The 15233-nt window shown below is 47.1% G+C and overlaps 1 protein-coding gene across 6 annotated transcripts in view; it reads left to right on the top strand.

Annotated features, from left to right (window-relative positions):
* Positions 1 to 15233, top strand: part of TP63 (tumor protein p63) — a gene marked incomplete at its 3' end in the record, with an annotated part of 133249 nt that overhangs the window by 43388 nt on the left and 74628 nt on the right. For all 6 annotated transcript variants that reach the window (XM_083363964.1, XM_083363966.1, XM_083363961.1 and 3 more), the window contains one exon: positions 11302 to 11556. In XM_083363964.1, coding sequence (XP_083220090.1) covers positions 11302 to 11556 — 255 coding nt within the window. The remainder of the gene's footprint in view (positions 1 to 11301; positions 11557 to 15233) is intronic.

The raw sequence follows: 15233 nt of genomic DNA, 5'->3' as shown, positions 1-15233 counted from the left end.
TCATCGTTCTTGGCGTGACGCGAACGCAAGAAGACTCGCATGCAGAGGTGCATTTCCAAGCGGGCCGAACGCAGTTTGGCTCCCACGGGGAGCGTGTGTCACCTTCCCCACCCCGGTTGCTCTGATTCATCCCAGGATGTGCAATTCCAGCCTCGATTCACCGATTCCGTCTTTGTCTTGGGCTCCGGAGTTGCCTGCTTTAAATAAAAGCTCTTCTGAAATGCGGCGTGATTCACCGCTATCCTTCCCAAACCAGGTCAGATTGTGCAATTGTGGGGCAGGGAGCAGCCGTTAAAAGAAAGGTCCGCTTGGAAAACGGGGGGCAGGTCCAGCCAGGGTCCGCAGAGAGAAAAACTCTTAAAAGATGCATCCCACTGTGGTGCCTCCTACAAAGAGGTGCTCCGTTGAAGCCCCCACCCCTCTTCCTGCAATAGAGCAGAGCAGAGCAGAATAGAGGAAGGGATAAGAATAGAATAGAATAGAATAGAATAGAATAGAATAGAATAGAATAGAATAGAATAGAATAGAATATAGAACAGAACAGAACATAATAGAATAGAACAGAACAATAGAACAGAACAGAATAGAATAGAGGATGGGATAGGAATAGAATAGAATAGAATAGAAAATAGGAGAAAGAATAGAATAGAATAGAATAGAATAGAATAGAATAGAATAGAATATAGAACAGAACAGAACATAATAGAATAGAACAGAACAATAGAACAGAACAGAATAGAATAGAGGATGGGATAGGAATAGAATAGAATAGAATAGAATAGAATAGAATAGAATAGAAAATAGGAGAAAGAATAGAATAGAATATAGAACAGAACAGAACAGAACATAATAGAATAGAACAGAACAATAGAACAGAACAGAATAGAATAGAGGATGGGATAGGAATAGAATAGAATAGAACAGAACAGAACAGAACATAATAGAATATAACAGAACAATAGAACAGAACAGAATAGAATAGAGGATGGGATAGGAATAGAATAGAATAGAATAGAATAGAAAATAGGAGAAAGAATAGAATAGAATAGAATAGAATAGAATAGAATAGAATAGAATAGAATAGAATAGAATATAGAACAGAACAGAACATAATAGAATAGAACAGAACAATAGAACAGAACAGAATAGAATAGAGGATGGGATAGGAATAGAATAGAATAGAATAGAATAGAATAGAATAGAATAGAATAGAATAGAATAAACAGTGTTGGAAGGGACCTTGGAGGTCTTCTAGTCCAACCCCCTGCTTGAGCAGGAGACACTAGACCAATCTCTTCTTAAAAATCTCCAGTGATGGAGCACCCACAACTTCTGGTGGCAAGCCGTTCCACTGGTTAATTGTCCTCATTGTTAGGAAGTTTCTCCTTAGTTCCAGGTTGCTTCTCTCCTTAATTGGTTTCCATCCGTTGCTTCTTGTCCTGCCTTCCAGCACTTTGGAGAATAGCTTGACTCCTTCTTCTTTGGGGCAGCCCCTGAGATACTGGAAGGCTGCTATCATGTCACCCCTGGTCCTTCTCTTCATTAAACGAGTCATACCCAATTCCAGCAACCGTTCCTTGTATGTTTCAGCCTCCAGTCCCCTACTGATCTCTGTTGTTCTTTTCTGCACTCTTTCCAAAATCTCAACATCTTTTTTTTTACATCGTGGCGACTTTAATTTTTAAGAAGGGTGTGTGTGTGTGTAGAATTGCAGGAACCCTGGTTTGCAGACAACCCCCCCCCCCCTCCTTGCCTCCCTTTTTAGTTTGCAGTGGCCAAATGTGCAACGGAAAGAGATTGGTGACAATTCCATCATTGGCCATTTGCAACTGGTTAGCGTCGCCAGCAAAATCTTGTGTTCCCCCCCACCCCACAACACTGGAGGGTTGTGTTGTGTTACGGTCCTAGAACAGGCGTAACTTTTCCGGTAACGCCGTGAAATATTATACTGCATCCCCCCGCTCTCTGTTGCATTCCTTTTAAAAAATATTTGTGAACTGCCGGCATCCGAAGGAGCGGAAACGTTCTGGGTGACTCGCTTTAAATCAGCGTTTTTCCAAGTCGGCTACTCGGAGTTGGGTGGACTTCAATTCCCAGAATTCCCCATCCATCCCTCCATCTTCAAGCAGCCAACTTTGAAAAGAGACTGCTTTGAACAGGCTGGGGAATTCTGGGAGCTGAAGTCCCACCCGTCTTCAAGCGGCCGAGTTCGGAAAAACCCCCACTGCTTTAAAAATGATGCAGAACTTCCCGTCCTCCGTGTCCACCATTTAATTTTCGGGAAAAGAGCGAGATGGTTTGAAAGACGGAAAAAGAGCCGGGAGAAGATAGCGCAGATTTTCTGCGTTGCAAGGAGGCTTTGCTTTTTGATCCGGAGGGAAATGTTTAAATTTTACCTAACAAAATGACAAGAGTTGGAAGGGACCTGGGAGGTCATCTAGTCCAACCCCCTGCTCATGTAGGAGACCCTATCTCATTTCAGACAAGTGACTGTCTCTTCTTTTTGGAAGGAAGGAAGGAAGGAAGGAAGGAAGGAAGGAAGGAAGGAAGGAAGGAAGGAAGGAAGGACGGAAGGACAACAGAGTTGGGAGGGACCTCAGAGGTCATCTAGTCCAACCCCATTTGTCAGACAAATGGTTGTCCAATCTCTTCTTAAAAACCTAGGGTTTCTTTTTTTCAATTTTTTCCCCATTTTTCGGAGGTTTAATATGGGCTTAACTCCGCTGCAGAGATACATCCATGCCGGTTTGTTGACAGAAGACTGTGGTTTGTTACAGCTTCTCCTCCCTGTGGCGAGCTTCCCAGAACCAAAGGACTAACCAAGTTTGTGTCCCTTTCTTGAGGCGGGTTGGGTCAAAAGATCATCTGGGCTTGTCCTTACAGGCAGCCAGAGAGGAAGAGAGACGGGAAGCTTCTCGTTTCAAAATGCGCAATTAAATCGGAAGAGTTGAGCGACAGCTCTTCGCGATGCTATGTAGGGCCTTACAAAGTACCGTCCTCCTCGTAACGACCACAATTAGGACCGGAATTGCCATTGCTAAGCGAGGCAAGTGCCGAGTTAAGTCATGCACCCGGTTTTGCACCTTTTCTGCCACTGTCGTTAAGCGAAACACTCTAGCTGTTAAGGGAATCACACGGCCCTTGAGCAAAACCCAGCTTCTCCCATTGACTTCGACTTTGTCGGAAAGGGGCTGGGAAGGTTTTCCAGTGCTGTTGTAGCTTTGAAAAGTTGCTAAACGAAGGGTCGCAAGTCGGGGACCGCCTGTGAAACCTGACGCAGCGTCGCAGAGCGTGCTCGCTCGGGACTTTCGATTTAATTGTGCTTTCCCCCCCCCCCAAAGACAGATTTCTTTTCTGTCTCCTTGGCTGCGTTTGCACAAAGAATGAGATTGGTTGTTGGTGCCGCTTGGCTGGAAAAAAGCCTTCTCCGGTCACCAGGGCGGCTTGCCTGAGTGGGCTAATAGTTTGGGGCTCTGCGTCGAGTGCGAATCCCAGCCATTTGTCAAAGGGCCCCTCCCGTGGCCGGCTCTGGCAAGATGAACCTGCTGGAAAGTGATGGATGGGCTCGGCCGGCCTGTGTGTGTGTGTGTGAGTGTTTCATGGTTGCTGGCTGTCAGAATGCACCTGAAGAATGTTTTCAGCCTTGGAAGGAAATGCCAGGATTTTGCCGGCTGACTATCCCTTTTCTTTCTTTCTTTCTTTCTTTCTTTCTTTCTTTCTTTCTTTCTTTCTTTCTTTCTTTCTTTCTTTCTTTCTTTCTTTCTCCTTTCTTTCTTTCTTTCTTTCTTTCTTTCTTTCTTCTTTCTTTCTTTCTTCCTTCCTTCCTTCCTTCCTTCCTTCCTTCCTTCCCTCCTTTCTCTTTTTTCTTTCTATTTGATCTTTCTTTCTCTTTCTTTTTTTCCTCTCTTTTCTTTTTTTCTCTTCCTTTCTTTTTTTCTTTCTTTCCTCTCCCTTCCTTCCTTCCTTCCTCTCTTTTCTTTCTTTCTTCTTGATCTTTCTTTCTTTCTCTTTCTTTCCTCTCTCTTTTCTTTTTTCTCTTCTCTTCCTCTTCCTTCCTTCCTTCCTTCCTTTCTCTTCTTTCTTTTTTTCTCTTTCTTTCTTTCCTCTCTTTTCTTTTTTTCTCTTCTCTTCCTCTTTCTTTTTTCTTTTTCCTCTCCCTTTCTTCTTTCCTTCCTTCCTTCCTTCCTTCCTTCCTTCCTTTCTTCCTTCCTTTTTCCTTTTCCTTCCTTCCTTCGTTCCTTTCTCTTTTTTCTTTCTTCTTGATCTTTCTTTCTTTCTCTTTCTTTCCTCTCTCTTTCTTTTTTCTCTTCTCTTCCTCTTTCCTTTTTCTTTTTCCTCTCCCTTTCTTTCTTTCTTTCTTTCTTTCTTTCTTCCTTTCTTTTTCCTTTTCCTTCCTTCCTTCCTTCCTTCCTTCCTTCCTGATTGCTTTTCTTTCTTTCTTTCTTTCTTTCTTTCTTCCTTTCTTCTTTCTTTCTTCCTTCCTTCCTTCCTTCCTTCCTTCCTTCCTTCCTTCCTTCCTTCCTTCCTTCCTTCCTTCCTTCCTTCCTTCCTTCCATAAATCACTCAAGGTAGACCGGTCAGTTTCCTGATTCGGAGAGTCCCATTGGGATGAATATGGCCAATCCCTTTGCAAAAACAATCGCAATGTTACATCGTTCTGAGCTCTGGATAGACTGACCTGCTTTGACCTTCCGAGAGTCTCCCTCATGTAGGATTGATGTCCCATAATAGTTTGTTTGAATAAGCCAGGATTGGCCAGATTCACCCATCACGAAAAGCACAGCCAAAGACGTAACCTTGTGCTATCAGTGCAGTGTGTAAACTCAGCCACAGTGTTGCTCCCCGGGTCATTTTTTATTATTGTCGTGGTTCCTCAAGGAGTCAGCCAGATGTTCAACCCGGATTCGGTATTTTTGTCCACTTCTCAAGTCCTCCTTAAGGACCTGCCAGAGGCAGATGTTCACGTTTAATAATATTAAAGGTCTGGTTGTCAGCTGTTCCGAGCGAAGCTGCCTTCCGCAATTGACCGACGGGGATTTTGTCAATGTCCATGGTCGTTATTGTTACGGTTCCTCGCGCAGTCAGCCAGATGTTCGGACCGGATTTGGCATTTTTAATCCACCTCTCGAGTCCTTCCCAGGACCTGGGATGGGCAGAAGTTGTCGTTTGATAGTGTTGCTGATTGCTGGGAGGGATGGAAGCTCTTCCAAGTCAAGCTGCCTTTTGCAATTGACTGGTGGCGAATTTGTCAATGCCGCCGGTGTCCGCGTGGTGCCGGACCTTTTTTTGTTATCGATCATTGTTCAAGTCTACAAAGTGTTGTGTAGCAGACGCTTGTTTGAATCCGAATGTCTCAAGGCAGTTTAGCTTCTTCATTTTCTAGGACTTTCTCTTAACAGGTAAGTCCTCGGCTTAACAACCGCAGTGGGACCCGGAGTTTAGGAAGCAAAGCGAGAAATTGGTTTAAGGGCGCTATGCCCCACTTTACGACTTTTCTCACCCCATTTGTTAAGCCAATCACTGCAGTTATTAAAGGAGTCACCCGGTCGTTAAGCGAGTCTGGCTTCCCCATGGACTTGGCTTGTTGGAAGGTTTCGAAAGGGGATCGCCTGACCCGCCTGACACCCCCCCCCCCGGAGATGCTGCGCCTCTTACGATTCGTACTACTATTGGTACTACTACTTTTGGTATTGGTACTGCATATTTATAATGATGATGATGATGATGATAGTTGGAAGGGACCTTGGAGGTCATCTATTCCAACCCCCTGCTCAAGGCAGGAGACCCTATACCCTTTCAGACAAATGGCTGTCCAGTCTCTTCTTAAAAACTTCCAGTGTTGGAGCATTCACCAATTCTGGAGGCAAGGAGTTCCACTGGTTAATTGTTCTAACTCTCAGGAAATTCCTCCTTAGTTCTAGGTTGCTTCTCTCTTTGGTTAGTTAATTAGCAGTTCTGAAGGAGGCTTTATAAAGCGGCACTAACGCTTCGTGCCATCTTGATTCTATGCCTCGGTTTACACAGCCGAGGATTGTGTTGGCTTGCTTGGCTGCACATCGCCGGGCTCAGATTTAAGGGCTCGTCCACTAGGACTCCGAGGTCCTTCTTGCCGGGACCGTCTTTGAGCTGGGTTTCGCCTAATCTTTGTAATGCCTATTTTAAATGCTGCAGCTGCCAAAAAGGCCAACACAGTGCTAGACTGCATTAACAGAGGGATAGAATCAAGATCACGTGAAGTCTTAATACCGCTTTACAAGGCCTTGGTAAGGCCACACTTGGAATCCGGCATCCAGTTTTGGTCACCACGATGTAAAAAAGATGTTGAGACTCTAGAAAGAGTGCAGAGAAGAGCAACAAAGAGGATCAGGGGACTGGAGGCTAAAACATACAAGGAACGGTTGCTGGAATTGGGCGTGTCTAGTTTAATAAAGAGAAGGACCAGGGGTGACAGAATAGCAGCCTTCCAATCTCTCAGGGGCTGCCCCAAAGAAGAGGGAGTCAAGCTATTCTCCAAAGCGCCTGAAGGCAGGACAAGAAGCAACGGATGGAATCTCATCAAGGAGAGAAGCAACCTGGAATTAAAGGTTTAAACTTCCAGACAGTGATGACAATTAATCAGTGGAATGGCTTGCCACTTGAAATCGTGACTGCTCCATCACTGGAGGTTTTTAAGAAGAGACTGGACCATTGTTTGTCTAGAATGGTATAGGGTCTCCTGCTTGACTAGAAGACCTCTAGGGTCCCTTCCAACTCTGTTACTCCATGATCCCGTAAGGGTCTCCCCCTTGAGCAGGGGGCTGGACTAGAAGACCTCTAGGGTCCCTTCCAACTCCGTTACTCCATGATTCCGTAAGGGTCTCCTCCTTGAGCAGGGGGCTGGACTAGAAGACCTCTAGGGTCCCTTCCAACTCTGTTACTCCATGATTCCGTAAGGGTCTCGTCCTTGAGTAGGGGGCTGGACTAGAAGACCTCCAGGGTTCCTTCCAACTCTTGTTACTCCATGATTCTGTAGAGGTCTCCTCCTTGAGCAGCGGGCTGGACTAGAAGACCTCTAGGGTCCCTTCCAACTCTGTTACTCCATGATCCCGTAAGGGTCTCCTCCTTGAGCAGGGGGCTGGACTAGAAGACCTCTAGGGTCCCTTCCAACTCTTGTTACTCCATGATTCCGTAAGGGTCTCCTCCTTGAGCAGGGGGCTGGACTAGAAGACCTCCAGGGTCCCTTCCAGCTCGGCTCTCCTGCTATTCCTTAGATGCCCAAGGAGTGAGTGGAGGTGCTGGAGTGAGATGGGGCTTCAGAGTAGGGACTCACCCGTATTTCCATCGCTCCCCCCTCCCCACCCCCCCATATCCCCTTTCCCGGAGCTTCTGGCGTGCCTCCTTTGTTGCGGAAAGGCGAAGGAGCCAGCCTGGTTTGGCTTGGGGGCCAAATTCCAAAGCAGCTTTTTGCCCGGGGAGGGGGTGCTGAGCTGCCCCCTCGGATTGCTTCCTGGTCGGCAGGCGCACGCTTCTCAGAAAGTCATCTGCTGGTGTGGACCCCTCCACCCCCAGCTGCCACCCCCCCACCCACCCCCAGGCGGTGATGGTGGAGGGCAGCAGAGGCTTCAGACAGACGGTGACCTTTGGTGACCAGGAGCTCCTGAAGCATTCCTGGCCCCAGGCTCAGCCTCCTTCCCCCCCCCCCTCCACATGGCAGGGGCGTCTTAACCCACCTCCGATCACCTGGATTTGGGCTGCACCTGTCCGGGAAGGTGGGTGGGGGGGAAGCACCTGGGGGAGCGGGGGGGGGGAGAAGGGTTGGAAGATCAGCCAAGGAAGACGCCTCTCCAGCTGCTCACGTCAAGGAGGGGATTAATGGCTATTTAAATAGCAGGGAGGAGGAGGAGGAGGAGGAGGAGGAGGAGGAGGTGACGGTGTTTGGCCGGGCAAAATGCCTCCTCGGATGCCCGGGGAGGAATGGCCCACCGCCACACACAGACACACGCGCGTGCGTGCACACATACACAGACCTGAGACAAATGGCCCGGAGGCGCGCCTGGAATGCTGCCTTCTCCATGCTTTTTTTTCCTGCTGGCCGTTGGGATGCCTCAGTGGGTCTTTTCTTTCTTTCTTTCTTTCTTTCTTTCTTTCTTTCTTTCTTTCTTTCTTTCTTTCTTTCTTTCTTTCTTTCTTTCTTTCTTTCTGAGTACGCCTGGGTGGGGGAACGGGGGGGCAGAGAGGAAGGGGGGGGTCCCTGGCTGCGGTGCGTGGAGGAGTTTGGGGAGAGCTTTGGGAAAAGGGCGGCGTTTTAAGGTGGGCGAAAGGTTGGCCAAAGGCCTGCTTAGCTGCTCAGGGGCGCTGATGGTGTCCCCTTGTTGGGTCACGGAAGGTCTGCAGAAAGAAGAGGCAAGCTCAGAGGACCGAGGGTCCCCCGGTCCTCCTCCTCCTCCTCCTCTTCTCTGCAAAGCCCCCTCCCTTCTAGCCCTGATGACGTTCCCTAGCTGGGTCATGAAACGTCTGTAAGGAAACCACCCAGCTTGGAGTGCACCAGGCACCCTATAGTCCTCCTCCTCCTACTCCTCCTCGCACTGATGATGTTCCCTAGTTGGGTCATGAAACGTCTGCAAGGAAACCACCCAGCTCAGAGAGCACCAAGACCCCTCAGTCCTCTTCCTCCTCTTCTTGTTCCTCCTCTTCCCTCCTCCTCCTCCTTCCTTCCTCCTCCCTCCTCCTCCTCTTCCTCCTCCTCCTCCTCCTGTCTGCAAACTCCCTTCCCTTCTAGCACTGATGATGTTCCCTACTTGGCTCATGAAACGTCTACAAGGGAACCACCCAGCTCAGAGAGGACCAAGGACCTGACAGTTCTCCTCCTCCTCCTCCTTCTCCCTCATTCCATTCTAGCACTGATGATGTTCCCTAGTTGGGTCATGAAACATCTGGAAGGAAACAGTCAAGCTCAGAGACCACCCAGGACCCCACTGTCCTTTCCTCCTCCTCCTCCTCCTCCTCCTCCTCTTCCTCCTCCTCCTCCTCCTCCTCCCCCCCCATGAAACCCCACTTCTTTCTACTGGTGGAATTACCTAGCTGGGTTATGAAAAGTCTGCAAGAAAACCACCCAGCTTAGAGAACACCAAGGACCCGTATTTCAACCTCAAGCTGCAAATATTCCCTTCTGTTGATGCGCTAAGTGGCAGGGAGTTCCAAGCACAGGAACTATCTCTTAAGAAGTCCCTTGGGGGGGGATGGGGATTGTGGGGGTCCTGGACAACAACCTGCTCCCCCCCCAGCACGTTCCCTTCAAGCGTTGTGGGTCAACCTGGAGTCCTGGAGGAGATCAACCCCGACTGCTCTTTAGAAGGCCAGATCCTGAAGTGGAAACTCAACTTCAGGGGACGACAGAGAAGGAGGTGGCTGGATGGAGTCCCTGAAGCAGGAGGCCTGAACATAAATGGACTCCAGAAGATGGTAGAGGACAGGAAGGCCTGGAGGAACGTTGTCCATGGGGTCGCGATGGGTCGGACACGACTTCGCAACTAACAACAACTAATTAGATTTAGGAAGCCAAAATTGCATTCGAGCTCAGCTCGATTGAAAGGATTTTGAGACTCCTTCCTTAAGCCTCCCTATCGGATATTATGAACACCAGGCCGAAAATGCCTGGACAAATTAGGGCAAGAAAAAAATATCTCCTTTTAATCACGATGCCAACGTTTCGACTGAGATTTCAGACCTTTTGCAAATGTTACCTAAGCGCCTTTGTGTGTCGGTGAGGCCGAGACAAACGTGGAGACAAATCATGGAAATAAAATGGAACTTTTTTTTCAACACACAAGCGGTACATTCCATTCAAGCTCCTATTTGAAAAGGGGGGGTGGGTGGGTGGGGATTTTTGTCTCCCGCGTTGTGAAATTACATACCAAAGCTAAGAAAACGGTTATGGCTAAGAGTTGTGAATGGCCGCTGTTCTTATCTGGCATTCGGGCTTTGTAGGGAAAGCGGCGAGCCTGTTGTGCTTCTTGAGTTCTATTGTGCATTTTGCGGGATCTGGGACGACGTGTGCCTACCTGCCTTCGGATGTCGCTGAGGTTTTCGCTTCGCCTCCGTGAAAATAAAGGCGAATCTGGCAGAGAAGCTGGTTTCCTGCCTGGGGGAATGGGGAAAGCAGGGACCCCGTGCATTTAGCCCGGAGCTGAAATGACATTGAATGCAAACTCTGGAATCTTGTCTGGGGGCTGGACTCTGATTGAGGAGGTGGAGGGAAGGAAGGGAGGAAGGAAGGAAGGAAGGAAGGAAGGAAGGAGAAGGGGAAGGGGAAGGGAAGAGATGGAAAGGAAAGGAAAGAATGATGTAGGAAGGAAGGAAAGGAAAAGGGAGGAAGGAAGGAAAGAAGGAAAGAAGAAGGAAAGGGGAAGGAAGGAAAATGAGGAAGTAAGGGAGGGAGGGAAAGCAGGGCTGGATCGCAAATTTGGCAAGATGACCCAGAGAAAGCCTGGCATCATTAGACTTGACCAGGTGAATTGCCCATTTGGCCAACTCCATCATGTTCCTACAGGAAATAGGATAGAATAGAATAGGAGTAGAGTAGAGTAGAGTAGAATAGAATAGAATAGAATAGAATAGAATAGAATAGAATAGAATAGAATAGAATAGAATAGAATATAGAATAGAATAGAATAGAAAATAGAATAGAAAATAGAATAGAATAGAATAGAATAGAATAGAATAGAATATAGAATATAGAATAGAATAGAAAATAGAATAGAAAATAGAATAGAATAGAATAGAATAGAATAGAATAGAATAGAATAGAATAGAATAGAATAGAATATAGGAGTAGAGTAGAACAGAACAGAATTGGAAGGGACCTTGGAGGTCTTCTAGTCCAGCCCCCTGCTCAAGCAGGAGAACCTATATAGCATCTTGTCCTCGCTTCGGCAGCACATATACTATATAGCATCTTAAGACAGGTAATTGTCCAGTTTCTTCTTAAAAGCCTCCACTGTTGGAGCATTCACAACCTCTGGTGGCAAGCAGTTCCACTGGTTGATTGTCCTCACTGTCGGGAAGTTTCTCCTTAGTTCCAGGTTGCTTCTCTCCTTGATTGGTTTCCAACCATTGTTTCTCGTCCTTCCCTTTTGGCGCTTTGGAGAACAATTTGACGGGGTGGGCTTCTTTCTTGGTGCCTTCTTTATTAGAAGCTGACCCCCTGACCCCCTTTTGCATGTTGTCCCAGGCTGTTCCTTGTCTCGCGCAGAAAACCCAACCCCTAGTAACTGATTTGCACCCATCCAGTAGCCCTCACCTCCTGCCTTTCTCTCCTCCTAGCCACAGTACACCAACCTGGGGCTTCTGAACAGCATGGACCAGCAGATCCAGAACGGCTCTTCCTCCACGAGTCCATACAACACGGAGCACGCCCAGAACAGCGTCACAGCCCCGTCGCCCTACGCCCAGCCCAGTTCCACCTTCGACGCCCTTTCTCCATCTCCGGCCATCCCCTCCAACACAGATTATCCGGGGCCCCACAGCTTCGACGTCTCCTTTCAACAGTCCAGCACTGCAAAATCGGCCACCTGGACGGTAAGTCAACTTTCGGGTGGGAAGAGTTGGGTCTGGTTGGGTCCCAAGGAGGAAGAAGGGGAGGCCAGCTGGATTTGGCACAGAAGCGGTCCTGTTAGGGAACAGTTGCTTGCCCTGCCAGAGTTGTGGGGACGTGTTTTTCATCCCGGGTCGTTCTCGATTAGAGTGTTGTTGTCCGCTCGGCTGTTTGTCTGGTGTTATTCCCTGCTTTCTTCGCTGAAGAGTTTAGCTAGGTGGGCCGTGAAACATCTGAAAGGAAACCACGAAGCTCAGAGAGCACCAAGTCTTCTGTACTACTAGTAGTAGTCTTCTTCCTTGTCCCCCCTCCTCCTCCTCTTCCTCCTCCTCCTCCCCATAGACCCCCCTCCCTTCTAGCACTGATGATGTTCCCTAGTTGGGTCCTGAAACATCTACAAGAAAGCCACCCAGCTCAGAGAGCATCCAGGACCTCACAGTCCTCCTCCTCCTCCTCCTCCTCCTCCTCCTCCTCCTCCTCCTCCTCCTCCTCCTCCTCTCTGTAACCCCCCCCCCCTTCTAGCACTGATGATGCTGGGTAATGAAGCATCTGCAAGAAAGGCACCCAGCTCAGAGAGCATCCAGGACCCCACAGTCCTCTTCCTCCTCCTCCTCCTCCTCCTCCTCCTCCTCCTCCTCCTCCTCTTCCTCCTCTCTGCAAACCCCCATCCCTTCTAACAATTATGATGTTCCCTAATTGGGTCATGAAACATCTACAAGAAAACCACCCAGCTCAGAGAGCAGAAAGGATCCCACAGTTCTCCTCCTCCTCCTCCTCTCTGTAACCCCCCCCCTTCTAGCACCGATGATGCTGGGTAATGAAACATCTGCAAGAAAGGCACCCAGCTCAGAGAGCCCCCAGGCCCTCCACAGTCTTCCTCCTTCCAAGGGGTTAAATAAAAGTGGAGATTATGTCTCTTTCCGGCTTATGTTTTCTCATGGTCTGTTGGGTGACGTCGCTGTTGGGAATGTAGGGCAGAGCCGATGCGTCAACCCGCCATCAGGCCGTGTTCCTAGAAACCTGGTTTGTAATTAAGCCAAGGAGGTGGTAATTTTCTGAAGTCGTATTCCTCCCGGTCTTTTGCAAATTGCAGATCCTATGGGCACCTCTGGAATATCATATTTACAGGCAGTCCTCGGCTTACACACACCCAAAATTGAGCCCCAGATCTCTCGTTGGCTAAGCGGAACGTTTGCTAAGTGAGTTTTGCCCTGTTTTGCAACCTGTCCTGCTACAGTTGTTAAAGAGAATCACTGCGGTGGATCAGTTAGCCAGACGGTCGTTAAGCGAATCTGGCTTCCCTCCTTGACTTTGCTTGCCAGAACGTCGCAAAAGGGGGATCACGTGATTCCCCCGGGGCGCTGCGACCATCGTAAGTACGAGTCAGTTGCCAAGCATCTGAATTTTGATCATGTGACCCTGGGGAGGCTGCAAAGGTTGTAAGTGTGAACAGCGGTCATAAATAGCCATTTTTGTTGCCGTTGTAACTTCGAACCGTTAGTAAAGGAACGGTTGTAAGTCAGGGACTGCTTGTATTTTAAATCTTGGAGGTTCTGTAAGGAGAAAGTTCTGGGCTTTTTTGTTGACCAGACCTGGGAGCTATGGGGCAGTCGAAATATTCTTTCCAAATTGTAATAATGATGATGATGATGATAAAAGTTGGAAGGGACCTTGGAGGTCATCTAGTCTAACAGCAAATGGGGAGAACATTGGTGAAATCAACATCAGACGAGGAATATTATTATTATTATTATTATTGTTGTTGTTGTTGTTGTTGTTTGTTGTTGTTGTTGTTGTTTTGTTGTTGTTGTTTGTTAATAATAATAATAGTAATAATAATAATAATAATAATAACTGAAAACTGAAGGGGTTTTAGCTTTTTAATATTGTTTTAATTGTTGAGCTTTAATTAATTTAATTCATTTTAATTTTATATTATCTTTTTATATTGTCTTTTATATGCTGCCCTGTAAACTGCCCTGAGTCCTTCGGGAGAAGGGCGGTATAAAAATTTAATTAAATAAATAAATAAATAAACTAACTAACTAACTAACTAAATAAATAAATCTTCCAAGGGGACTCACTTTCACCACTACGGTTCAACATCGCATTAATCCCATTGACAATAATATTACGAAACACAAAACTGGGATACCACATCTCAAGCCAGCATGGCAAGATAAACCATCCACTATACATGGATGACTTAAAACTGTATGCGAAAAGCCACACTGAACTTGAATCAATACTCACCTGTTTAGCAGCGACATCAGAATGGACTTTGGACTTGGAAAATGTGCTATATTATCCATGCAGCGAGGAAAAATGGGAAAAATAGAAGGAATAGAAATGGGAAACGGAAGTATTATGAAAGCACTAGCAAAGGATGACGGTTACAAATATTTAGGCATGTTGGAAGCCGCTAACATCTTGAATGGAAAAGTCAAAGAGTCAACACAAAAGGAATACATCAGGAGAGTCCGCAAAATACTAAAATCGAAGCTGAATGCTGGAAATATAATTAAAGCCATTCATACATGGGCAGTCCCAGTGATACGCTACCCAGCTGGAATTATCAACTGGACACTGGCTGAAAAATTGGAACACCTAGACCGGAAAACGCGTAAACTTTTGAACGTGCACCACGCTCTGCATCCACGAAGTGACATCGACAGGTTGTACCTGCCAAGAAGAATAGAGGGCAGAGGGCTACTGCAAATCCACGAAACTGTAGAAGAAGGAAAACGAAGTTTGAATGACTTTGCCACGACAACGTCGAAACTGTTTCACATTTAATATGTGAGTGCAGCAAAATCGCGCAAACGGATTACAAAGCTAGACGTGACCAAGTTGCTAAACTAATCCACTGGGCATTGTGTAAAAAATATGACTTGCCTGTGTCCGAAAAGTCGTGGGAACATAGGGTGGAAAAAGTTGTCGAGAATGAGAGGGTGAAGATCTTGTGGGACCTCCAAAGACAGATCGCCATTTGGAACACAACACGCCAGATATTGCAGTCGTAGAGAACCGAAGCGTACAGCTGATTGATATCGCTGTACCAGGAGATGCCAGATTCGAAGAAAAAGAACTGGGAAAAATTACGAAATACCGCCACCTGGCCATCGAAACCGCGCAATTATGGATGAAACGCGTAACCGTGATCCCCATTGTCATCGGGGCGCTGGGAACTATGTCTGAAAACTTTGCAAAACACCTCAAGAAATTGCAGCTTCCTGCAATAACTCCAGCAAAGCTACAAAAAACTGCGCTACTCGGAACATCTTACATTTTACGGAGATACCTGGTTGATACCTAGGATGCTGGCAGCAACCCGTGTCAACCTTTAGTGCCAGTCAATTTGAGTGTTCAGTTGACTGAGTTTCATGTTTAATGAATAAAAGTTTTATAATAATAATGATGATGATGATCAGGGCTTTTTTTGTCATAGAACGCTCAGAACGGAGGCCCGGCACCTTTTTTGGATGGAGCCTTGTAAGGTAGGCAAGGCGGGTTGTATGACATGTGTGAGTTCCGGCGCCTTTTTCTTTTAGAAAAAAAGCACTGATGATGATGATGATCATCATCATGATAAAAGTTGGAAGGGACCTTGGAGGTCATCTAGTCCAACCCCCTGCTCAGGCAGGAAGCCCTATACCATTTC

The sequence above is a fragment of the Vipera ursinii genome (assembly GCF_947247035.1).
Source record: "Vipera ursinii genome assembly, chromosome: 5".
NCBI classification, from domain to species: Eukaryota; Metazoa; Chordata; class Lepidosauria; order Squamata; family Viperidae; genus Vipera; species Vipera ursinii.
Note: the sequence above shows the minus strand (reverse complement) of the source record. Positions and strands in the feature narration are given on the sequence as shown.